This window comes from Rhynchophorus ferrugineus, unplaced genomic scaffold (assembly GCF_030347505.1).
Source record: "Rhynchophorus ferrugineus isolate W39M unplaced genomic scaffold, kcgeb_rfMv2 rfM3, whole genome shotgun sequence".
NCBI classification, from domain to species: domain Eukaryota; kingdom Metazoa; phylum Arthropoda; class Insecta; order Coleoptera; family Curculionidae; genus Rhynchophorus; species Rhynchophorus ferrugineus.
The window spans coordinates 3,618,549-3,646,246 of record NW_027472582.1 but is presented as its reverse complement, the minus strand read 5'-3'; the positions used below and the strand labels follow the sequence as shown (position 1 = coordinate 3,646,246).

General features: G+C 30.6%; 1 protein-coding gene across 1 annotated transcript; it reads right to left on the bottom strand.

Moving 5' to 3' along the window:
* Positions 1 to 80: 80 nt before the first annotated feature.
* LOC143192507 (rhomboid-related protein 3) lies at positions 81 to 26,963 on the bottom strand. Its single transcript, XM_076397901.1, has 6 exons — positions 26,777 to 26,963; positions 13,378 to 13,472; positions 10,483 to 10,685; positions 8,449 to 8,697; positions 3,281 to 3,494; positions 81 to 2,209 (listed from the first exon to the last, which is right to left on the bottom strand). Exons 2-6 carry the CDS (start codon positions 13,465 to 13,467, stop codon positions 1,910 to 1,912), a joined length of 1,056 nt encoding a protein of 351 aa, XP_076254016.1. The 5' UTR covers positions 13,468 to 13,472; positions 26,777 to 26,963; the 3' UTR covers positions 81 to 1,909.
* Between the last annotated feature and the right edge of the window lie 735 nt (positions 26,964 to 27,698).

Genomic DNA, 27,698 nt, shown 5'->3' with positions numbered 1-27,698 from the left:
TATCCAGAATACTTTCTGTTTTACAGTGTCTTATTGAAACTTGTATCTTAGGTTACAAAGTTATGAATAAAAATTCAAAGTTATTTTATTATAATTTTATTATTTACGCATATACTATTTAATTTATAGATAAAATCAAAGAATACTGTACAAAATAGACTTAAAAATAATATAACACAGTAACAAAGTGCAGAAACAATAAAATGATTCATAGGTACGTCAGTGTCAATGTCAGAAATGTATTGCACTTGGCATTTTAAGTTATTAAGATAAAATAAATAGATTATGATCGAATAAACAATTATTCATTTACAACTACAAAGATACTTTAATTATCTTGGATGATATTAGATGACTTATAACAGTTTTGCTCACCGTCGGTTAAGATTAAAAACTAGTTATGATTGGAATCATTTTATTAATCTGCAAGTAAATCTTAAATATACTCTACCATACGGGAGAATACGGGAATACGGGAGAACCGCAATCACAAGATAATGAGATCTGTAGTATGATCCATCCAATAAAACAGTCAATATATTGCCAAATACAGTTTGTAAAAATGTAAAATTCGTTTAAAATTTTGAGAGAATTTGATAATAGAATATTCTCTAATGTATCGGAACATGTAACCGAATCAGTCTTTAAAATACGTTCTGGGTTGGTACTGGCGGGCTATGTTGCCAAATGTATGTAAATTCTTTTAAACATTAGTTAATATTACTAGATAACTAGATATCAAACTTGATGAACATTGCTACGTGCTGACCTCATAAATTGTGATGACATGTATTGGCTGTTTTGTTGGACGCGTATTTAAACCACTTAGATGCTGTTTTATTTTGTACAATAGAACGTGTGAGGGTATGCACGTCAAGGACACATTGTGAGCATTGAAATTATTATATTATATCGTTAATTATAATTGTACATTTCTGTAAATAATGAATTATATATTCTGTAAATAATGAATTACATTTTAAGACTTATCAGAGCCACTCGAACCTGCTAAAAGAGTGAAATGAAAACATCTCATGAAGGAAAAAAATGTCCAGGAAGTGATTCTTCCAAATATTGTGTTTGTGATCTTTGGGTTAGGTAATCATGGTATTTAAGTACTGAAAATAAATTGTGTCTTTGTAAGTCGATAGAACAAACTTGGTAAAATCATTGGAAACTTATTTGTATTGGCATCAAATTCTCCGTATTCCATTATATCATAATATTCAGACTATATTTGTAATAAACTGTACATATTCAATATTGTAATATTAAAAACAGTATAAAAATAGAAAAAGCAATAATTCTACACTCTTAAAAATCCTAATAATACGCAGGAACACAGAATAAGGTACGTTACGTCAGCGCCAATGTCAAAAATAAAATCGGCCCTATCATCAGTCAAGAACTACAGTCACAGAGAATATAAAGATTTAAGTTATAGGCAATTTTGTAGAGATATTTCGCGACCTCTAATATATAGATGTCACCACTTATCACTTGTTTTTTCTTGAATCGCTATGTTACGAACAGCGAAGGCATTTGATTGGTTCGTTCAATATCTATGGTAAGTTTCGTTTTATTTCAGTCGCCAATTTCTGCCTTCAAAAGCAAATAGCAGTGCGTTTAGCGTCTTCTGCGCTGTTCTAAGAAGTGTAACTGAATGGACATAATAAACAATCATAAATGGACATACTTTCTTAAATAGGGCTTTTTATTTTTTAATAGAAAAATAACTTAGTTTTCACCTTGTTACCACCAAATGAGCGATAGTTGTAAAGATATGGGCCAGAGTAAGCAGCTGGCGACACTTTCTGCTCTATAATAATTATCCTGTTGAATGATGACGTCTTTTTTTTTGGCTAATCATTCTAGAGTGCCTCGGGACTCACTGATATATCTCTATAACTCAACTCTCACGACAATCATAGATGACAGTGGCATTGAGGACTATTAATATTGTCAGCAGTACAGTGGTAAGGGCCAGAGCAACCCACCATATTATTTTCTCCTTATCCGTGACATCCACGTTACGTAGCACCCAAATCCCAATAAGGAATCCTGCTATGGCACCGCCTAAGTGGGCCACTAAGGACGTCTCGTTCGTAAGCTCTTTCGTGCTCAACAGCGTGGATGTTAAGACATCGTAGATGATTAAAATCGCGATGGCTATGAAATGCAAACAGGCATGTTCCATATCGCTGTAGTTCTGGAACAAAAATTGTGTAGTAGGAAATAATCAGTTGGATGTTAAATAAATGGTAATGGCGGTTGCATATACTCATAAAGGATTTTCAACAGTACTTATCAAAAAGAAATATAGTTTATTCAAAATAACAGTGAACTCACGTCATCACTTTAATCTAGTTAAAAAGAGACACAATGCTGTTCTACGTATATACTACAGGATAACTGCAGGTTATAAACCGGTAAATGTTCCTTTAACGATTTGCTTGTTCTGATCGCTGCTTATTACTACTCTGATTGAAGATGCCGAAGTCAGACAGAACATATTGCATCTCAAATCAGTTACTTCCAACAGGAACAAAACAATTGAGAATATTTCGAAAATATAACTTAACAACTAGATTAAATAAGGCGAAATATTGGAACAAATGCCTTGTATCTACGAAAGAAATTAAATAATTTCGCAAAAAATAACCTATTTTTTGTTATAGTACTTGCAAGAGAGATTAAGATTACAAGAAATTACGCACAAGTGGTACAAAAATATTATACCAATATTGAAAAATACCAAATACCAAAGATGACCAGTAAGAATTCGGAAACTTTGGATTACCTAGCAACAGTAAAAGTGTGCTAGGTTCTTGATTAACTGGCTCAAAATGAGCAAGAAAATGATTATGTTCGAAGAAGAATGGACCTAATGGAAATATTACTTGTAGTTTTCTTTAGGCTGTGTGTATGTCATTTAATACGTAACCTTCAGTGACGAAGCCTTTTTTAATTTAGAAGATTGCGTAAACAAGTATATATTGGGCAGCAGTTTGCTCAAAACACAGCTACCAATATTGGTTACACATATTAAAGATAACGACTGGAGGAACGCGTGTATATAAAAAATAAAATCTGAAGAAATTATAAACATTCCGAAGTATGAATGCTTTTCTGTAACCGTTTCTGCTTTATTTCGAGGGCTTCTTCTTTTGAACCTATTTTACTTTTGTTCTTTTTTAGCGATAAGTAGAGAAATAATTTTTCTAAACCTCTATTTTATTTTACAGAGCTACTCTTTAGAGTAAGTTAAAATCTAATTTACCATTATGATTGTGCCAATATGGGCGGTCATTAAACTGTATACACCACCGCTGGCTCCTGATAAAGCGGTGCATTGGTCGGCTACGTATACCAGCAGAGAGCTGGTTATCACGCCCAGGTTATACAGTATGAGAGGTCTCCACCATCCGTGAACAAGCTCGAGAGTGATGCCAAATAAAAGCTGCACGACTATGTTGTAAGTAAGATGGGGCCATCTAAAATAAAATAGATTTTTTATTTATATTTAACGTATAGTACTGGTCATATATGCAGATACTCTTATCATTGTAATTAAAGGAATTAAACAAATGGACTGAAAAGTTCCGGGCGTAACAAAGAAATTGCGTTTTTTTATATTCAAAATTGGCTTTATTCATCAACGTAATCTCCATCAAGAGCCACGCAATCGTTCCAGCGCCGCTCTAACATTTTAATACTACTGTTTTGATTGTTTTGATTCCGGAGTGAAGGATGGATCCATCTGTTATCCATTGTCACATATCGACGCAAATATTCCGATTCATTACGTTGAAACACGACCAAAAATTGCTCAGAATCATCAACACGTTCTTGTTATTGGTCAACAGTGAGCAGACGGCACCCACTTTGAACAGAGTTTTTTCATAATCAAATGCTCATGCAATATAAAATAAACACGTTCTTTTGATATTTTTATGATGTTTGCTAACTCACGCAACTTCACTTTTTGATGATTCAGAAGGATTTTCTGAATTTTTGTGCTATTTTTCTGGTGTTACCATCTCATTTGGACGTCCACTGTGTTCAGTAAACCAACGTTTTATTATTGTTTACGATAGAGCGGAGCTGGTTTTTGATATTGTTTTGAAAATAAAAACGTAGTGTCACTGATAGCGCAATAAGTCACAAACTTATGAGTAGAATATAATGAAAACAGCTTTCTTTTGAACGTTCGTACTAACTGAAAAAGCGGTCAATGCAATAAAAATAGCGCCATCTATGTGTTAGGTCCTGGGTTTTTCATCCTATGTGTTACATTATTCAACAATTATTGGATGTTAAAAAAATAAATTAAATTTTGGTATATAATCTGTTAATGGCTAACACTAGCATACCAAGGAGTGATTAAGGTTATAGAGGTAAGGCAGATTGTTTAGGGTAAGCCAACTCCGTCAAGACTGTTTAATTATACTGTGTAATTGTAAAATACGTAATGGTTTTTAGGATAAAATGTTATAAATATTATATTATGTTAGACCTGTGATATATCTTTGGATTAAAGAAGTTATTTGAATTACAACAGGGAAAGATGAATAGTTGGTTTTCAAGGTAATAAAACAAAATATAATAAAAAAGCTCTAATAAAGCATTTTAAATTGAAGACACTAAAGAAATGTCAAATGCAGCAAGGCTTTTTGTTTTGTTTATTATATTATATATATTTTTTGTATATATACCATTTATGGTTTTATTGAAATGTCATAACATAAAGAAAGCAAATACATTAATATCTCAGTTAACAACCAGAATCGCCGAAATGTTTTCTATTTCTATTTTATTCTAACCTAGCTTGCTTTACGAGAGTTGCAGTTATGAGGTTATTTTTAGGTTAATTTTATTTTTACAAAATTTTGTTGGGGTAATATAATTATTTATTAGGAAACAAAATAAAACAATTTTAACAAAAAAAAATTCCCACTTCACTAAATTAAGTAATTAAGAAACTCACCAAAAATAAAAAAATAATCAAACTTAGATTTTTAACAGAAAAAAAAAACATTTTAAAATAAAATATATACATAACAACCGTCGTAGTAACTAAATAAAAATAAACAAAAGTCTTATTTAACCTATTAAATACACGTAGTATTTATAGAATTTTATAATCAACTATTGTAGCAATATACATTATATACAACACAAAATTTAGCTTAATACCTACCTAAACCTATTTACAATATAATTTTAACTGTTACCTACTAACTACTTTGAAGTTGGTGCCGAATACTAACAGTTATATTAATAAATATTTTTGTTGGTAAGTTAATTTTTTGTATATATCACAAAATTATATTATTATTTTTGTATATTTTTATGCATGTTAAAGTCTCCTTTTACTAACTAGGCGCTTATCTGGATTGGACCTACTGTTTAACGTGGGCTCCGAACCACGGTCCTGAGCATTAAGCCTACCTGGTGAGTGACCAAATTTAGAAATTATCCCAGAAGACATCCGGTCTTACCCAGCCTGTTTACTGGCGTGACTGGGATCATTTCCCTTGTCGGATTTTACATTTTTGCCTAGGACAATCACAAACATAAATTTACGACCATGCCCCAGCAGGACTCGAACCTGCGGCTCTCTCAACAGTAGTTGGACCAAGTATTTTTTCGGCTCGGCTCTGGGCTCTGGGCTAATATTGTGTTTAAATTGTTATTCAGTATAAGCTTATAAGCCTATTTGATACTTAGCAAAGAAGTTAGTAGAAATCAGCAGCAGAAAAAACGAAAATACCTGTGTAAGGTATGAAAGATTTTTAAATGTTTAATATGTAATTCAGTGACATTAATTTTGTAGATTTTTATGGAACAAAGGCATATTTATGTCAAATTATATGAAAATTCAAACATCTTTAAGAGATTATAGCAAAGGTAATAGTAAAAAGTGGTCATATTTGTATACTTTTATACTTATTCTGATAATATATATGTTTGAAAATATTAACCAAAGGTACAAGATGTATTAAATCTCATTTATTCACTTACCCACACACATACCCTTAGTATCTAGCCGAGAACATATTTTTATTAGCTGCTAAAATGGCCGCCACTGGCATTTTTCTAATTACACAACTTAGCCCTACTATATTTGCTGTTGTGTAAACATTTTCACATTTATAAAATTAACTTAGCAGTTACTAATTACTACTACTGATCATTTCAATGATACTTGTAAGAAAAAGTACAAATGTTTTGTAAATAAAAGGGTTAATTTATAATAAATAAGAGAATTATTATAATTAACATATTATAAAAGCTAAAAATGTATATTTCCTTTTTACATCACAATATAAAATAAAATTATGAAAAATAAGCGTGAACACATAAGTTGATTAACCACATTAAAAATTGTTACTATCATAAAATTTATTTCGATTTTTATTCCGAAAAACTTTGTATGGCTAATATATTGGTTGTTTTTTTCTTGTTCTAATTTTAGAATTCCGAATATTAGCCAAGGTCACTGGATTTTCGTGAATGTACAGCGATGCTACTGGCGACAGAAAAAAACATGCACGAAAATGTTTATTTTTTAATTTCGTTTCGAACCTGGAATGTTATCTTCAATTGTTTTAATATTATTACAATAGAAATGATACAATACAATAGTTTTGATACACTTAATGATAATTTTGAAAACTGTAAAAGCGAGTTTTATTTGGGTAGATTTTGTCGATATATTTTTTTTAAATACAGACGTGTACCATTCAAGGATATCGTAAATTGTTCCGAATATCTATGGTACTTAGAATTCTACCTGTTTTTTTTATAAAGTTTTGAACCACAATGTCATTTCTTTTTAATTGTAGTATTTGTTGCCTTTGCGAATACTTAGCAACACGAATAATTACCATGAATGGTGATGTTGTTGATGTTCCTTAAGGAGCTTCATTTACCAGATGTGATATTTAAACACAAGAGACGTTAGAACTTCATAGGAGATCATTTCTGAAGACGCGACGATCAGAGTCATTAGCTTTTTCGTATTCAGTTTGTTTTATAGTGTTTTGTGCCGCTTAATCTGCAGTTCATCAAATGGTGAGTTTACACATTATTGCAGTTTTCTCTTTTCTAATTCCCATTGATTATTTATTAAATCTCTATTTATTATTTTTCATTTGTTATTCTCCATTTATTAATATATATTCATTGTCCTGTACATATTTATTTCTTTATCCATTTCTCGTTATGTATGTTATTCAGCTCTACATTATCATTTCTTAACTTACGATAAATCAAATCAGATAATAGTTTTATGGTTGCAACTGTAAATATAAATTATTTATAAAATAACAAAAACGAACTATAATGAGGTAATGAAAAACTCCAAAGCTGAATCTCAAATATAGAGAATTATATTGGCTCACAGACGCTCTAAACTATCAATTCGAAATATTCTAAATATGATAGAGATAGAGAGTAGATGATATACAAACAGGTACTAAAGCCTATATGGACATACGGCATAATACTTTATGAAAGCAATATATATCCTGTTCAAAGTTATTTTGTATATACGTCATTTAAATATGTGACATCAAAACGTCGCAATGCTGCCGTATCAACTCTGAGTTTGAACAAAATTCTAATCTAAATAAAACAATTGAACAAAAATATTACCAAATATAATTTATTTTAATATTTTAGTACATTTAAAAACTACAGTTAATTATACAGCCACAATAGTTTATAGGTTAGAGTTATAACCTCTTATCACTTTCGAGTATTTTGCATACGTCTGACAACCGGACAACTTTAACAGGCTCAATCGTTTATGTATTCGAACTAATCAGACGGCATTGTGCCTATCTTTAACTAGATTAAAATGAAAAGGAAAATACTGTCTGATTCTAACACGAATTTACAAATTGCGGAAGGCGATACATTACACATCTTGATGACGCACGTATAAAAAAACTTTGAATAGACTATAGAAATCAAACAAAGGTTCCAGAACAAGGTACTAAGGGGTATGTGAATCCCTCTTGATATGTAAGAAATAGCGACCTACACAGAGACCTGGGAGGGGAGATGGTGGCAGACAAGATAAGCAATGTTGCAAAGAAGAATGAAGAACGGCTTAATAACCACGTCGAAGCAATCCAGCTGATAGACCAAAACCTTTTGAGCTAGTGTAGTACAGTGGGTTAAAAGCAGAGCCCAGTGCGTGTTGTGTGATATAACCAAGAGTGAACAAAACTGAGGAAACTGCAGTGGGTCAAACTCGGTAAAACATCTTAGTTTTAAGAGTTTAATTTAGATTAGTGGTAATTAGAAATGAATAAAAAAAATTGTTTTCTCTTCTTAACACTCAAAAGTATCTATTTTTCTGAATAAATTCTCAAAAATAACAAAAAACACTCAAAATTTATTTGTACATGTTTAAAATTTTTTTAAAAAGTCACTTACCCCTCATGTATAAACATATACGTTGCATATCGCCAAATCTGCGTCCTATTTGTAGGATGAAACTGAAGGATTTCGTCAATATGCGGCCTTGATTGATCTGAATTTTTTTCAACTTTGACAACTATAAAAAATACTAGTTGTATAACAGTTATCAGCGCAAATACAAATGGAGGGGGACAACAACTATACGCTCTGTCGTATTTTTGCAAATAGGTCACATACTTTCGAGGAACCACATAGTTTAAGTAACTGAAAGAAAATTATTGGTGTTAAACTTATTTGGTAAATAGATTAACTACAGTCTATCTAATGAATGCGCAGTGAACTCACGTCATCTCAATTTATGACGTCCAAACGGTGCAATGTTTCTGCATTTAACGTTGATATTTTAGGTATCTAGTTTATTTTAGCTTCGATATATAACAACATTCTAATATAAATAAAATAAACAAATATTTTATTAAATATAATTTATTTTAATATTATGGTAATCTAATGCACATATGTTATAATTGAAGGACTTAAACCACAGTTAAAACACAACTAAAGAGCCACAACAACTTAAATTAGGTAGGTTAGAGTTATTTAAATGAGAAGGAAAATATTGTCTGATCTTAAGACGAATTTACAAACTCCAATAGGCATTATAGTAATTCGATTATTTTAATTAGAAAACTATTTACCTTTCTTATTTTTAGTTCTTGTCTCCTTCGTTGCTGTGTCTCCTTGTCATGTTTTTCTGATATCACCATATCTCTTTTTAATTTCTTATTATAAATTATTACAATCAATAACTAAGCTGTTAATGTTCAATCTAACGCTGCTTTACATTTCTACCACTTGCCAATTTCTTCTTGTGTACCTGATGGAGTTGATACAAACCGAAGGGTTGTTATTGCAGATAATCCTTTCCTCATGCATGTTATATTTTAGTTCTTCTTTGCCACATACCATAACAATTTGATTTGATTGAATATGTAGTGATAGGGTGGAAGACATGTACCCTCTGTGGCCATTTTGTTTAAATAATATGACTTATATAATATGACTATATATATATATATATATATATATATATATATATATATATATATATATATATATATATATATATATATATATATAATGTGGTGAATAATTCGGTGAATTCAAAATTATATTGTTTTTCTTTTTGTGAGATATTTTAGTCATAATGTCTACACTAATATTCAGCTACAACACAATAAAATATCTCGAAAAAATATCCTAGTAATTTAATATATAATAATATCAATATTTACCTCTTTAACGAATTTTACTGGTAAAAACCTTTGACTTTCATCTCCTTTGATCTCATCCTATTCGAAGTTATGGATTAAAGACAATTATTTGCTTTTGACTGGCTATCTAATAGCTATACTAAGCAACGATTTGAAAATTATCAAAACAAGCAAAGCGCTAAAACGTTTGCCAGTTTATAGCTTTTAGTTGTTATAACTAATGTTTTGCAGACCTATGATAACCCAACGACTTTTGTAAGCTGATAGGATTATCAGATAGGGACTTATCAGATAGCATTTCTTTTTAACTAAAATAAAATGAGAAGGAAAATATTGTCTGATCTTAAGACGAATTTACAAACTGCAGTATGTAACAAATTATACGGCTGAATGACGTGAGTTCACTGCTACTTTGGATAGATTACAATAGTTTTTTTTATAATCTGACTTTACATTGTTTCTTTGATATTTAGAATTATGGATAACTTAGGACAATACTTAACGTATATTACTTATATTAAGTCAATGTGGATACAAACATTTGTGATGTTTGGTTTGTGTTTTGGGACATTAAAGTAGTGGTAGAGTAAGTCGGTGACGAGGGGATAGTTGAACGGTTGTTCCAGGAAACAATCGACGGAATTTCGGGTTTCAGTAAGGATTAGTCTTCCTGTGGAAGATTCTATTGTAATGTAGGATAAAACGTTGAGTATAGCAAATAGTAATATTAACTAAATGTTAGTCTATTAAAGATTAGAATTATGGCAATACTTACCAAAACTTGTAATGACCGAATAACTTTGAAAGCTTTGAATCTTTAATCATCTTCCAAAATTCGCTAAAGTTTAATTGGTTGTCTCCGTTTTCATCGGCTCTGTCAAAAATACAATTTACAACTTCTTCTGGAACATCGACATGACATTCCAACATATTCGTTAACTCGTTTTTCTGAAGAGTTCCATCTTGATCCAAATCGAACTGAAATTTTGCGCGTTAATCATTTGTTTGTATAAAAATGAATCGATGTTAGTCACGCTAAAATTAGAGAACGGTTAGACGGATTTGGCTAATTTTGATTTTGAAAGAAATATTTGTGGAAGTCCAAGGAAGGTTTATATGGTGAGAAACAGATAAAAAATTATTAACAGTTCATAGAAGACTTAGGTCTACGATCCAGGAATGAAAAGCATTCGACTATGTGGTGTATGTGAATCTACCGAATAAAATTGTTACAGTTGGTCCTATCGCCAGATCCATTCCGCTCATTTCGGGATGGGAATTGATTGAAACTATTTCTTGGCCAACATTCAAAAATAGAATAGTGTTTCCAAATGATGTCGTTTGGCACAACGCATATTGTGCAGGACGGTTTCATGCCCGATTTCAAGCTATCATACCGTGAAAGTTTATTGTTAGTATTAAAAGTTGTATCAGAAGTCAGTTATGTATTTGTTAATAAAATCCTCAGAAGGCATTTTTCAATCAAAAACAATCAGTACAAGAACCTAGGAAACTATGCAATTGCATAAAAGCATTTCCGACATGCATTTGTCATAAAAGCTTAAATTTCCAGTTAACATGTCTATAACTTTATTCATATATGCGTAGTTTTATTTGTAAATGTTGCTTAGGACTTTGAAAAAATAGTTTAAACATGTTTTTATATGTTAATGAAATACTCAAAATATAAATAGACTTTTTATTTTTAAGATAAACATTTATCTACATTAATATTATCAAGTTCTTTACACTTCAGCGATCATTTATTATCAGTTTGATGGTTTTTATGTTCTCCCGAGCAGAAAAAACCACACGAGACAATGACTGGCGAGTATGGGGGGTAGAGCGCGATTGCAGCTTTGTTTTTTGTCCAAATAATTTATGAACATGTAATAATGTGTGAATAAAATTGAGTGGTTGTAGGTATGTGAAGAGACGTAGAAGGACCATCAACAGCGACTATTGCATAGCTTTATTGGACCGTTTGAAGGACCAAATCGTCGAAAAACGGCCGCATTTGAAGAAAAATAATGTGCTGCTTCACCAAAACAATGCACCCGGTCACAAGTCGGGGAAAACGATGGCAAAAATCCATGAATTGGGCTTCGAATTGCTTCCTGAATCCACCGTATTCTCCAGACTTGGCCCCCAGCGAGAAATTTTTGTCTAATGAAGAGGTGATCGTCGAAACTGAGGCCTATTTTGACTATAAAAGTGGTATCGAAAAGTTGGAGAATCGGTAAAATCAGTGTATCACCCTTGAATGGTATTATGTTGAATAAAAAAATCTAATTTTGGCCAAAAAAATGCCCATTTTACCGGAAGGTATATGCAGCTGTGAAAGAAAAATCTGATGTTTACGAAAATTTCATCCTAACATGGATTAACATTTCAGAATAACCACAATCGCCTCTCCTCTGTTTACAAGGAATTTAGATTTTCGTAAGCAGCTTTTCAGATTCCTAATATAAACAATCCATTTTCAATTTTGTGATTATAAATAATAATTTTCGATAATTTTATATCAGGCGAACTTAGAACACCTAAGAAAAAAATGTCCTTGCTTAAGAACTAGTAATAATTGAGGTAATTGTAAAATTTATTAAGATTTTCCTAAAAATTTTGCGGTATTAAGTTCTAAGGCATTTCAGGTTTCATTAGTAAATACATTTCGTAAAAAAGCAGTAATCAAATATTGCAAGTAGTAGGTTAGTCTTTAATCCTTATGTGGGATACAATGCAGAGTAGAAAGCAGTGGATTAACGAAAGTTATAGAAGACAAAATAAAACTCCTGAATATTATATTAAACCATATCTTGAAATAAATACATTTACTGGTCGAAAAAAATATGACAGATACTGTTTTAAAGATTGAATAGTGGCATAAATAAGTAAAGAACGATGTAATTTTATTTGAAAATGGGTAAATAGGTAAATAAACTATTCTTTTATCACATAAGTCAGGTTCTTTATTCAATTTATTGTCTTGCAATATATATTTTAAGTGAAAAATATAAAGCTAAGATCCAAAAGATAGCAATTATATTAATACTTAAATGAAGTAATGAAATTGTATAGATTAAGTGAAACTAACAAAAGAATTTGAATAGAAGGAATAGAAATAGAAAAAAATATGAATTATTAACTGTAATTTGGTAAATATTTTAAACCGCTGATAGATATTATGATATTTAACCATAAATGCAATTAAATATGTAACTATATGAAAATCTATTATTTGAACTTTTTATGAATTATTTTAATTATTTGCTTTATGACTTAAGCTTTGGGTTTTTTAAAAATACATTACTTTAATACTTCTATTTTGTAAAAATTAAATTGCCTAATTGTGTTCGTTATTAATTATTCCATATTTATGATTATAACAAAGAAGTAAATAAAAATCAAATATACTTATTTGATATTTGATACTCTGAAATTGTTGCACTTCTGCAAATAATCTTGCTCATAATACTTCTCTATTATCAGAGAAGTATAATTAACTTTATAGATTGTGGTAGAATTTCGACCACAGATTGCTAATTACCAATGAAGGTATGGCTAGAAAAGGAATGTATTTCTTCTTTTGTCAAATGACATTGAAAAGTTATTTCACAATTGGGGAAAGAAAAGATGAAAGCGAAAATGTGAAAACAAATATGGAATATACCTTGGTCATGACGCTATGATAGTATATCTCTTCCTTATCCTTTAGTGTGATGGTTGTTCCGTTGCTTGGATCTTCATTACATGCGGTCATTGTTACTGAAATAGTAAATAATATTTTTAAACAAAGGGAAATGTTATTTAATACATTTAGGGTAGTAGGTTATTGAGTTAGGCCATTAGGTTCATAGTCTGTGCAACAAACATCAAAATCTATGACGTTAGTACGTCACAAAGTTGCCATATTAACTTGTTATCTCTAATTATTATCATTTATGTTTTGAAGAATTTTCGAATAATCCAATTTAATAGACTGATTATTTACAAAGTATCAGACAGAATTCTGCCTATTTTTAATTAGGTTATAATGGGAAGAAGAAATCCATTGCCGGTTAAAAATTATTTTTTTTAGTATTACTCTTGGCGGCTCCACAATCTCCCTAAAAGGATATGTAGAAAATCACTTTATTAAGTGATATCCTGTATAAAATAATAATTAATTAATCTTATTCTAAAGTCTATCAGATGGTGTTAAACATTATTCTACGCACTTCACTATCACGTCGCATATTTTGTTGATTAGCAAATATATTGGGATGTACTGACACTATTTCGAAGTACTTCACACTTCAGATAGTATGAGATCATGAGATACTAAAATTGCTATGTCGTCTGCATATGTTGCCACAGTAGTTATTTTTGTTGTGAGTAAATAGGCTGTATATAGGAGATATAGTATTGGACCCAGTACACTACCCTGCGAAACTCCTGAATATATTGGATCTAATTCGGTATATTCATCGCGTTTTTTTATAGTAAAATGTCTATCAGTAAGACACGATTGTAGTAACTGATAGTCCGGTTGAGAGAGAAGTCTCTTTAATTTAACCTGCAAGTTCGTATGCCATACTTTGTCAAAAGCCTGAGATATGTCTAGGAAAGCAGTCAAACAATATCTTTTGGCATTTAGGTCAGCGTTTATTTCGTTTACAAGTCTATGTACTTGTTCTACAGTTCCATGCTTATTGCGAAACCAAAACTGATGTTCTATTCTAATTTTTCTTTTTTCTATTATATAGTTTAGCTTCTTTATGAATAGTTTCTCAAAAACTTTCGAGATTATCGGTAATAAACTTATAGGCCGGTAGGAGGTCACATCTTCTGGTATTTTTCTTGGTTTGAGAATCATTAATATTTTAGCTACTTTTCAAATGCCAGGAAACTAATTAATTCGTAGCACAGCATTAAATATGAAACTTAATAGTTTTATACCCTTTTCTGATACTTCTTGTAAACTTTTACCGGTAATTAAATCATAACCAGGAGCTTCTTTAATATTAATCTCTCTCATTATTGTTTGTTAAACTTTTTTAACCGTTAATTTTTTATGCGGTATGTCCATTTGAAATGGCGAATTTAGAAAGCTAGTAGCTTCTTTTCATTATCCTTATGTTGCTCAGACTGGAAAGGTTTAAAAACATTTTTTAAGTGTTTTAAGAAAATGCCGACCTTCTCTTTACTGCTTCTAGCCCAATTATTTTTATTTGTTTTAATAGGTGGGTTAGAGTTGAAAATGAATTTTACATTTTTACAAACTAAATTTTTTGAATATATTCGACGCCATCTATGAGGTGCATTGGCTGTTTTATACTGCGTGCTGTTTTCGGTTTGTTTCTTTATGTGCTTGCTGAAGTCTTATTTATATAACTGTTATCCATGTTTATTTCGTTTACAAGTCTATGCTCTTGGTCTATAGTTTCATGCTTATTGCGAAACCAAAACTGATGTTCTGGAATAATTTTTCTTTTTTCTATTATATAGTTTAGCTTCTTTATGTATAGTTTCTCAAAAACTTTCGAGATTATCGGTAATAAACTTATAGGCCGGTAGGAGGTCACATCTTCTGGTATTTTTCTTGGTTTGAGAATCATTAATATTTTAGCTACTTTTCAAATGCCAGGAAACTAATTAATTCGTAGCACAGCATTAAATATGAAACTTAATAGTTTTATACCCTTTTCTGATACTTCTTGTAAACTTTTACCGGTAATTAAATCATAACCAGGAGCTTCTTTAATATTAATCTCTCTCATTATTGTTTGTTAAACTTTTTTAACCGTTAATTTTTTATGCGGTATGTCCATTTGAAATGGCGAATTTAGAAAGCTAGTAGCTTCTTTTCATTATCCTTATGTTGCTCAGACTGGAAAGGTTTAAAAACATTTTTTAAGTGTTTTAAGAAAATGCCGACCTTCTCTTTACTGCTTCTAGCCCAATTATTTTTATTTGTTTTAATAGGTGGGTTAGAGTTGAAAATGAATTTTACATTTTTACAAACTAAATTTTTTGAATATATTCGACGCCATCTATGAGGTGCATTGGCTGTTTTATACTGCGTGCTGTTTTCGGTTTGTTTCTTTATGTGCTTGCTGAAGTCTTATTTATATAACTGTTATCCATGTTTATTTCGTTTACAAGTCTATGCTCTTGGTCTATAGTTTCATGCTTATTGCGAAACCAAAACTGATGTTCTGGAATAATTTTTCTTTTTTCTATTATATAGTTTAGCTTCTTTATGTATAGTTTCTCAAAAACTTTCGAGATTATCGGTAATAAACTTATAGGCCGGTAGGAGGTCAAATCTTCTGGTATTTTTCTTGGTTTGAGAATCATTAATATTTTAGCTACTTTTCAAATGCCAGGAAACTAATTAATTCGTAGCACAGCATTAAATATAAATGTTAATAGTTTTATAGCCTTTTCTGATAGTTCTTTTAAAATTTTGCCAGTGATTAGGTCATAACCAGGAGCTTTTTTAATATTAATCTCTCTCATTATTGTTTGTTTAACTTTTTTGACCGTTAATTTCCCGTGCGGTAAATCCATTTGAAATGGCGAATCTAGAAAGCTAGTAATTTTATTTTCCTCATCTTTATGAAGCTGAGACTGGAAAGGTTGAAAAACATTTTTTAAGTGTTTTGAGAAAATGTCGGCCTTTGCTTGATTGCTTCTCGCTCAATTATTTTCATTTGTTTTAATAGGTGAGTTAGAGTTGAAAATTAATTTTACATTTTTACAAACTAAATTTGTTGCATATATTCGACGCCATCTATAAGGTGCATTGGCTGTTTTATACTGCGTTCTTTTCGGTTTGTTTCTTTATGTGCTTGCTGAAGTCTAATTTATATAACTGTTATCCAACAATTTATAGGAGACTCAGTCCTCTATCGTTTTTACAAACATTATCTCTTTTTTTTCAAGATTTCTTTTATCTTTTTTTCAACTATTATCGCATTTCCTCCGCTATATTTTGTAATAACAATAAAATAAATACCACCACTAATTTATTAGAAATAAATATGTTTCGTGACTATTTTCTACGAATCTTGTTTTATTATTCGGCTAAGAAATTGTCTTATTATATAACGATAATTGATATATTTTTAAAGCTTAATCCTGGGTCAAACATGACTTACCAAGAATTAAATGATTTGTCTGTGCCAATTGAAGGTGGAAGTTTAAAAAATAATTGATAACAAAATTTTTAACAAAGCAACACTTTATATTTATAGTTTTCGCAAGTAAAGTGTAGCGATTTAGCTACACGTTTAGATGTATACGTGGGTTATGAAATGTTACGTGTTTGCATATAGTGTGATAGTTTTTTTCTTTGACGGTTGTTTTAATATCTCTGGTAACATGGCATGTTGAAAATAACTTTTAAAATAAAATAACAAAAACCTAATTTTGAACATCTCTTTCAAATATCGAAATTTTTAAACTATTATAACAGTTTTTAGTTATGTCAACCTCTTGCATTTTTAGCAGCTGGACCTTTAGCATTAAGCCTACCGACTGGCAAGTAACGATTTTTAGAAATCATCCCAGAAGACATCTGGTCACTGGCGTGACTGGGATCATTTTCTATGTCAGATTTTACACTCCTGCCTATGGCAATCACAAATATTAAATAATCACAAACATAAATTTACGACCATTACCCAGCAGGATTCGAACCTGCGACTACCGCAACAGTAAGAGGACCGTCGCCTTTACCACTGCGCCACCAAGACGCCGTCTTAATTTAATGATGTAAGAACTGTTCACATTCGTCTGCTTCGCATACCTAATTAATTTTTTTTAATTTCCAATAAATGTAGCTTGACCCTCGTATGAAACAATTCAATTAACTAAATTAATTTTATACTTCTAAGAAAGATACAGCGAGATAATGATGTTGTTTTTGAGTAAAAGTAACAAGATATACGTATGTTAGTATGTTTTCAATAATAGTATTATAATTATTGTTTTAAAGCACGGTATTTTAAGGGTTAAAATGCTACTTTGTCTTCATAGTTAAGTGAAACAGTGACTTAGGAATACTTAAAAGGGCTAAATATTTACATTGAGGGAGAAAGAGAGGAACCCAAACTTGATCCATTAGTCTCAAGATTTTTTTGACGTTTCAAAGAGGGTATAATTTTTTAATTACTGAGTGAAAAAAGCATCAAAGCCTTATGTGAATGTGAATTAATGAATGAAGAATATGAATCAATATCGAATTATTCAATAAACGACAAAAATGTATTGTTATACTATGTCACTATTTGGATTACTATCATTTCTTCTGCAATAAAAGCTTTTTCCTTGCTGTCCTTAGCTCTCCAGATATCAGATGGGTCGATTTTTTTTTGGAATTTTAAAGAGTTACGCTATTCACAGAAGCTGTTTGTTTAGTTGCTTTTTTTTAGTTTAGCTTCGTACTTTTTGATTAATTTTAACAACATATATAGAATATATCAGTAGAAATATAGTTTTTGTATGGTGCTTAGATTTTTGTTTATATACTTCTATCTATTTCAGTAACACAGTATGAATTATTCCAGACTAGACAAAAAACATAACATTTCATAACTGGCACAATCGGTAGAATTTCGACTAAATCATAACGCTAGTCCCTTTTGGACGTATTCATTTAATTCGAATCAAATTAATTATAAAGAAAGGAAGACATATTGATATTGAATTGGCAATCGTTCCGCAGTTATTCGAAGCATTCCTTCGTATAGTTTTGAGTTTGGAGTTCGGGTAAGAGTAACGCAGTTGTAGGTGGAAGGTGGGTTGAAGGTACTCAAAGACCTTTAGCTATAAAAAATACAGGGCGTTAGGCTATCAAAGGCCTCAAAGAATTTTGAGTCACCAAAAGTTGGTAAATTATTGCATATCAAAGTAGTGCAGTAGAAACAGTGCAGAACATCATTAAATGCAAATTGGTAGACGAAGGTATGATACAAATGTACAAATATTTATTACAACTATAAGTTGACAATGTACCTATGTGTTGTGGTCATTTCTTTAGAATGGAGGTGTTATATCATGTAGCTGTTACAGCTTTGGTTGCACAGAGTGTGTGTTTATTTCATTTAATGGTGTGACCTTTGAGATTTCTGAGCATAGGGCTTTGTTTATATTAAAATAAATTTGAACCCTCCTTATCGTTTTGTTTCCAAAATTGTAGATCTTGTGGTTTTCATATTTAATAAATGATATATAATAACTATTTCCAGTAAAATTAAACACCCTTCTATAAACACGTAACTTGAAAGTAACTATATATTATTAAATAAAACCCTGTATACTTATAACCACAACGCATAAATATTAGTTTTCTACGCACACAATGATAAGAAATGGCCAACAAACAAAACAAGAAGAAACTATTAATATCTCATTTAGGAGAATCCAAATTATATTTAAAGTCTCAACCTCAGTAATCCAACGTTTGTTATGAATCATAGTTGTTATGTTAGTTTATTATAAATCACCAATTAGTTTGTCCACAAATACGAGTATATTACTTAATTTTTATTATGTACTTAACATTCGAGAGGAAGTTTTGTGGTATTTTTATGGGTTTAATAGAAAAAAATGTGTCATTTTTATACGGATAATATGACGTGCTACAAATACCAAAACAATACCTATATTGTTATTAGAAAATTAGTGGCTTTGTACAAGACATTGACTAATATTATGGCATGATGGTATGGTATGGCCGAAATTATAAGCACCAACAGAGTCATAATATAACTTAATAACATGGTGTATGATTTAATTTTTTTAGCAAATTGATTTAATGATAGGTACTAGTATGTATTCTGTATTCTGATAGCACAAGTTTATAAATTGGGGTCATCTTTTTTATATGAGAACGATTCTAAATGGTATTTGATGACCTGAACTTCCAACAGAACTGATGAGGTTTAAAATTGCCTTTCTTGGTAGACTATATTTATATAAAGAATGTTTGTAATTTTTGGAAAGAGTTTACACAATTTTTAGAAACTTTTCCTTATATATATGGAGAGCTTGAGGAAGTCAATTCAGTCTGTTATTTATTATTTAATTTAATTTCTTTGTCATTGCCATTATTTTTGTTCCTCCAGGTAATTTTTCAATATTAAAATCGCTACATTTCTATTGTCCAGATCTAAACCAAACAATGGGATATGACAGAGTAACATCACTGTTAGCTCAGCCTTCGATAGCTCAGTTGGAAGAGGGTTGGACTATAGTAGTTGCTTGTGTCAGCTTCTAAAAGTGTTTGATGGAGTTTGATAGCAGAATTATTTAAATCAAACAACACAAGTCAAAATCATCTAATATCGCTGATCAAAATACATAGAAACATCTATAAAATTTTAATACATACCAATTTTTAATTAGAAAGAATAATAGAATTATTAGTGAACATGTGACAAAAATATACGTCATCAAGATGTTTAAAGCCTGCGCCAATTTGTAAATTCGTTTTCGAATCAGACAATATTTTCCTCTTCTTTTCTTTCTAGTTAAAAAGAGACACATGTCTGATAGGCACGAACGTGTAACCGAAATAACCTGCTGATTGTCAAATGTGTGCAAAATTCTTGAAAACAATAGTGATAAGAAGTTATAAACCGGCAAACGTTATTTTAATGCTTTGCTTGTTTGGATAAATTTGAAATCCAAATCAAACTGAACTAAAAATACGAGTTGATACGGCAACATTGCGACGTTTTGATTTCACAAATTTGGATGAACTATGTACAAAATAAGACTGGACTCATTTGAGTAGCAATTATATTCAGCCAGACCATATGGATTCATTCTAAATAAATAACAATCAAACAAACAATGTCTTGGATATGACTATCGGAGTGGTATAATTTATTTAGGCGTTAATCGTGGATTTTTTTTTGTTGTCCGCTGGAAACAGTTACGTAATCATCTTTTAATGATTTAACGAGTTTGGCTAGTATCCTATATTGTATCAAATATTTTTTAAAAATTAAAATTGCTATGTTCGAGGCGCCCGAATTAACCACGTTGCACGTTACTTTCGGGTGTTTTCACTAAAGACTACACGTTTTTAAACGAGTAGGTTTTTTCTGGTGCGTGTTGTATTTTGACAGGTAACGCGAGATACGAAGGTAGACTGAAAAGTATCGTACATATTTTTGCAGAATAGCATCCAATAACATATAGCCTATTCAAAATATCAGTGAACTCACGCCATCAAGATGTTCGTGTCAGAATGGGAAAATGTTTTCCTTCTCATTTTGTTTTACTTAAAAAGGGATGCAATTAAATAGAATTATTAGTGAACAGGTGACAAAAATATATCATACGTCATCAAGATGTTTAAAGCCTGCCCCAATTTATAAATTCGTTTTCGAATCATTCAATATTTTCCTCTTCTTTTCTTTCTAGTTAAAAAGAGATACATGTCTGATAGGCACGAACGTGTAACCGAAATAGCCTGCTGATTGTCAAATGTGTACAAAATTCTTCAAAGCAATAGTGATAAGAAGTTATAAACCGTCAAACGTTATTTTACTGCTTTGCTTGTTTGGATAAATTTGAAATCCAAATCAAACTGAACTAAAAATCCGAGTTGATACGGCAACATTGCGACGTTTTGATTTCACAAATTTGGATGAACTATGTACAAAATAAGATTGGACTCATTTGAGTAGCAATTATATTCAGCCAGACCATATGGATTCATTCTAAATAAATAACAATCAAACAAACAATGTCTTGGATATGACTATCGGAGTGGTATAATTTATTTAGGCGTTAATCGTGGATTTTTTTTTGTTGTCCGCTGGAAACAGTTACGTAATCATCTTTTAATGATTTAACGAGTTTGGCTAGTATCCTATATTGCATCAAATATTCTTTAAAAATTAAAATTGCTATGTTCGGGGCGCCCGAATTAACCACGTTGCACGTTACTTTCGGGTGTTTTCACTAAAGACTACGCGTTTTTAAACGAGTAGGTTTTTTCTGGCGCGTGTTGTATTTTGACACGTAACGCGAAATACGAAGATAGACTGAAAAGTATCGTACATATTTTTGCAGAATAGCATCCAATAACATATAGCCTATTCAAAATATCAGTGAACTCACGCCATCAAGATGTTCGTGTCAGAATCGTAAAATGTTTTCCTTCTCATTTTGTTTTACTTAAAAAGAGATGCAATTAAATAGAATTATTAGTGAACATGTGACAAAAATATACGTCATCAAGATGTTTAAAGCCTGCGCCAATTTGTAAATTCGTTTTCGAATCAGACAATATTTTCCTCTTCTTTTCTTTCTAGTTAAAAAGAGACACATGTCTGATAGGCACGAACGTGTAACCGAAATAACCTGCTGATTGTCAAATGTGTGCAAAATTCTTGAAAACAATAGTGATAAGAAGTTATAAACCGGCAAACGTTATTTTAATGCTTTGCTTGTTTGGATAAATTTGAAATCCAAATCAAACTGAACTAAAAATACGAGTTGATACGGCAACATTGCGACGTTTTGATTTCACAAATTTGGATGAACTATGTACAAAATAAGACTGGACTCATTTGAGTAGCAATTATATTCAGCCAGACCATATGGATTCATTCTAAATAAATAACAATCAAACAAACAATGTCTTGGATATGACTATCGGAGTGGTATAATTTATTTAGGCGTTAATCGTGGATTTTTTTTGTTGTCCGCTGGAAACAATTACGTAATAATCTTTTAATGATTTAACGAGTTTGGCTAGTATCCTATATTGCATCAAATATTTTTTAAAAATTAAAATTGCTATGTTCGAGGCGCCCGAATTAACCACGTTGCACGTTACTTTCGGGTGTTTTCACTAAAGACTACACGTTTTTAAACGAGTAGGTTTTTTCTGGTGCGTGTTGTATTTTGACAGGTAACGCGGAATACGAAGGTAGACTGAAAAGTATCGTACATATTTTTGCAGAATAGCATCAAATAACATATAGCCCATTCAAAATATCAGTGAACTCACGCCATCAAGATGTTCGTGTCAGAATGGGAAAATGTTTTCTTTCTCATTTTGTTTTACTTAAAAAGAGATGCAATGTTAGCTGATAAGTATGAACATGTAACCGAATCAGCGTACGAAGTTCGTCCGGTTGTCGAACGTCTGCAAAATTCTTCATAATATTAGTTGTAAAAACTATAGGTTCTAAATCGGCAGGTGATGTTTTAACGCTTTGCTTGTTTTGATACATTTCAAATCGTTGCTTAATATATGTGACCACTTTGGTTGAAAACGCCGAAGTCATTAGATAGTTAGAGTCAAGAACAGACAGCGTCTTTAATCAGTTACTTGGAACTTGAACTTGATAAGAACGAGATAATAGAGAGATAAGCATTGTTACTGTTAAATACTAAGTCTCTTATTGACAATATTTTAGCGTGTTGGAGATGTACTGAATATTAGTATGCTCACAGTCACTAAAATATCTCAAAAACTGCAAAACAATATAATCTTGGAAGCACGGAAAAGAAACTCTTTGAGGGATGTAGAACATCCCTTCGTATACTGTTTAATAATACAGGATTTAAATGGTGTAAAACGACACGAAAGTGAATGGAAGAAGGTAACCGTTGGAATAACAATTGTTTGGCTTTTGGTTGTATTAATAACTTCATTGCAGATATACAGTCAATTGAAAATAGCAGTAACACGAGTGTCAATAGGTGTCTGTCTAAAGTTGTAAATTCGTTTTACAGTCAGGCAATATTACCATTGTCATTTTACTCTATTTAAAAAGATAGAATAGCTAGATAGAATGCTATTAGGGAAGTTCGAACATGTAACGGAATGAGCCTGCAAAAGTTTATAATTACGGGTTATAAACCGGTGAACGTTGTTTTAACTCTTTGTTTTGATACATTTGACGGTTTTTATTGAAAATATTTTTTTGCACCTTGCAGCTGCACTGTATTATCATAGAGTGCTAATGTACGGACACAGTCACTAACATATCTCAAAAAATAAAAAATAATATAACCCTAAATTCGCCAAAAAGAAGTCATTGTTATGCGAAACAGGTGTCGAATCAAGATCAGCTTGGTGTTTCAGAGATCCAATATACGAAATGTATAAAATAGTAAGTAGATTTTCCAATCCAAACGTAATTTCATACAATTCTGAAATAATTTTGAAGAAAATTGTTAGTCTGGAAAGTATCCATAAAATTCCAAAAGATATACAGCTATTTGAGAGATGTAGAACATCCGTTTATACATTGTTGGATAAATAGGATTTAAGTGGTGTAAAGATAACCAACAAAGGGGTTTAATGGGACTTCCAGAGATTGGTTTTAAAAGAATACAATTTTTAAAAACATATAACAAAATCAAGAAAGAAATATCTATTTATATATTTAAATGAGATATGAATATTTCAGAATGGTACATTGGGTTGCTCATGTCAAGATGATAATAAATATTTTAAAGACAATGAAAGCTGATGGAAAAAGGTAAATGTTGGAATAACTATCGATTAGATTTTGTTAGTCATAACATTTATTCATTGCAGACATATAGTTCTTCATGCTATTATTTGGTAAATATAAATGAAATATTTAATTGCATTTTATGTGATTTACTTTTTTTTATAAATAAGCCTGAGAAAAGATACATAGTAGATCAGATTATTGAATGTTATGGCCACAGAGTATTACGTCTTCCTCCTTATCACTGCATTTTAAATCCAATTGAGTTGATACGGAGTATTGCAAATAATTATTACAATAGATATTCAGGCCGAGGAGGATATTCAAACCAGAACTGTTTCGATTTATGGAAAGAGGCATTGTTGAAAATAGCATTTTCGGTTTGTGTGAATTCGATCAGACACATTGAAAAAGAAATGGCATAACTCGTGAGTGACGTGAGTTCACTGGTTTATTGAACTGACTATAATTATTTTTCAATACAGTCAACATCTCAGTGAAATCAATATTCTTAAAAAAAGAAAACAAATCATTGACGAATCAAAATCTCCACTTCACTTCATCTTCCACTAAATCATTGAATCTAATAGCGACAATTGGGATATGCATTGATGCTTCCCACTTTCATTAATAGATATCTGAGATTGAATTAGATGTAGGCATCCAATAAAATATAACGCTTTGGACTGGGCTCTCATATAGAGGAATCTTATGTTCATGTCTCGACAAAATTTCACGTTATATTAAAATGCTTTACATTGAACTAACGGGCTTGAAGTTATTTACGATTTGTTGAAAATAGAAACAACATAAGTGTATATTAATCATAATTTATCAACGTGAACATACCGGTACTATATATATATGTATAATCTTACCGGTACTATATAAACATTTGCAATTACATTCAAGTGTATCTAAAAAAAACCAGTGAATGCGAGCTTAATACTAAGACAAATTAAAATGGAGTATTTAAATAAGATAAAAATATATAGCTAGCCTAAATATTACCGCACGAAAATGTTACATTTTAATTATTTCTGTGTTGGTGACAATTCCAACTTTGGATGGCTTCAAACTCTACAAGAAGTCCTATGTTATGTCATATTATGAGCAGGTATTTTTGGATAACTTCTCATCAATTAATTGTTTGACTCTGGTAATAATCTCTGGTACTTGAGAGGGCACATTTTCAAGACTTGGTCTCACGAATTACCATTTGTTTCAGTATTTCTACGGTGTACATACATTCTTTTGGAATAGTGTTTGGATAATATGGATAAGTTCATTGTCTATTTCTTATAGGAAATAATATTGTTAAAATATGTGTAAAAGTAAATCATAGAGATGTCCATAATAGAGTATACTGTTTATCTGATGATAAGAATAAAATTGAATTCAGAAAAAGGATGTTCTTGTCCATTAAACGTATCATAAGTCTTTGACAAAGTTTGGTATGAAACCATGTTTTAGGAACGAAAATGTTTCCAAAACAATTATGTAGATGTGCTCACATCCTATATCTCGAATAAACCTTTGTATTTAGCATCAAACAAGAGGAGATCAAGCTAGTAGCTCTATCTGCTCTACACCAGTGAAATACAATTGTAAATTAGGTGGATTAGGCCTCCAGAGGATACAACTACATAAAAAATGCGTCTATAACTCTAAGTCATAGGTGGTATGAAAAAGTGTTCATTGTAAACTTATTCAAACACACAAACACAACCCCAACCTACAAACTGTGTATTTAATTGTAGTTTTAAGTCCTTCGAACAATATATGCATTATATCTATTATAATGTTAAATTAAATTATATTTGATAACACTAATTTTGTTTAATTATTTTATTTAGATTAGAATTTTGTTGTATGTCAAAATCAACTGAAACTCAAAGTTGATAGGGCAACATTGCGACGTATCGACGTCACGCATTTGGATGACGTATGTTCAAAACTCATTTGGGTAGACTATGTTTAATACATATATAGAAATATATACTGATTGTTTATTGATGCAAGTACAATTGAATAATAATAGTAAATAAATTAAGATTGTACTAACCTTATCCAATTTAAGATATTATTAATAAAAAATATATTACTAAACTATATGAGTTTATTAATTAAAGTACAGCTAAGGTGTAGAAAGTATAACAATTTAAGAAAATTGAGTGCGTCGTAGTTATATAACTCTTCAATTCTATTCAACAATATGTAGATATAGTTAAATTATCATTAATACTGTTTTTTTGAAGTGAATTTTGAATTTAATGAACACTAATTAATAGTTACTGCTTTTTATAACAAAAATTTCTTAATTTTCTAATGAAATGATGATGATAATGAAATATTATATTTTCATATTATTATCGTCATTATCTATTGGTATTTTACTTTATATTACCAAATAATACTTATGATTGATATATTAGTAATTGTTTATTTATGATAGGTTAAATTTAAATCTCACACTATCTAGTTTAATATGTTATGATAAACTGAATTACATTTCTCTTATAATATACCTAGAAAAATTGAAGTATGGTTATTGAAATACTCTTATATGAAATATATACATAATTTTTTAATTACCTGCTAATGTTTGAGAAAAATTCCAATTAAAAGAAATTGTTTCATGTACGTCAAGCGCCTTTCACATTCACTAAACACTCATCTAGCCTACTCGATGTAATTTACCCGACTGATTCAAGCTCGTATTGACCAATTTATAAATACGTAACGGTGATGAAATCGTAATCGGTCGACAAAGCCTGAAAAGATATATTTATTTTTTGTTATAATACTTAACGTAGAATTTTACAGATTTGTCTGTTATCATTTTTTTGTGAATGTTCATAGTTTACAGTATAAATAACAAAAGACTTATCTTTGCTGTGTTTATTAAAGATCAACCAAAATTGTGCAACATTATAAAATTATTTTGTACTGCACTTGTTTCAGTATGTGTTATGTTGTGGATAGAGTTGGGAAAAATCTTTACGATTAATTGCAACTGCAAATTACGAAAATACTAACTCGTATGTATTTAAAATATGAAATACAAAATAAAATATTTTAACTATGTTTATTTAATATTTCCATTCAAAACCTGCTAAAGAAAATAATATTTCTATAGTTTTATTATGTTAATACATATTTAGGGAAGCTGACAAACTCTAACCCCATTTTTGATGTTTTGTGGTTTTTGGCACTATCTCTGTCTGAAAAAACCGTAAACCAGCCGTTACTTCCAAACACTTAATTTTTTTCTTTTGTATGTTGCCTCTTGGAGATGCAAACAATGTCCAAAATAGCCTTTGCTGCTTAATAACAAAGTATTTTTAGCGATTGCTGTTTAGTGAACCCTACTAATATTAGAATGTTTGCTGAAAATGTCTTGAGTGATAAAAATACAAATGGCTGGCATATCCAAGGTGCCTAGGGAAATGTAACCCTCTCTCCCTAGTTTTATCTTTTATTATATTTACTGGTATCAACATCTCTTCATAAAAAA

What these genes read in the sequence shown, in the direction of transcription:
- LOC143192507 (XM_076397901.1), bottom strand. Translation starts at nt 13,467, where the DNA reads ATGACCGCATGTAATGAAGATCCAAGCAACGGAACAACCATCACACTA. An exon ending in TTCGGTCATTACAAGTTTTG is followed by an intron (nt 8,698 to 10,482) that starts GTAAGTATTGCC and finishes ATTTTCTTTCAG; the next exon opens with TTACTTAAACTATGTGGTTC. An exon ending in ATATTGGCACAATCATAATG is followed by an intron (nt 2,210 to 3,280) that starts GTAAATTAGATT and finishes TTTTTGTTCCAG; the next exon opens with AACTACAGCGATATGGAACA.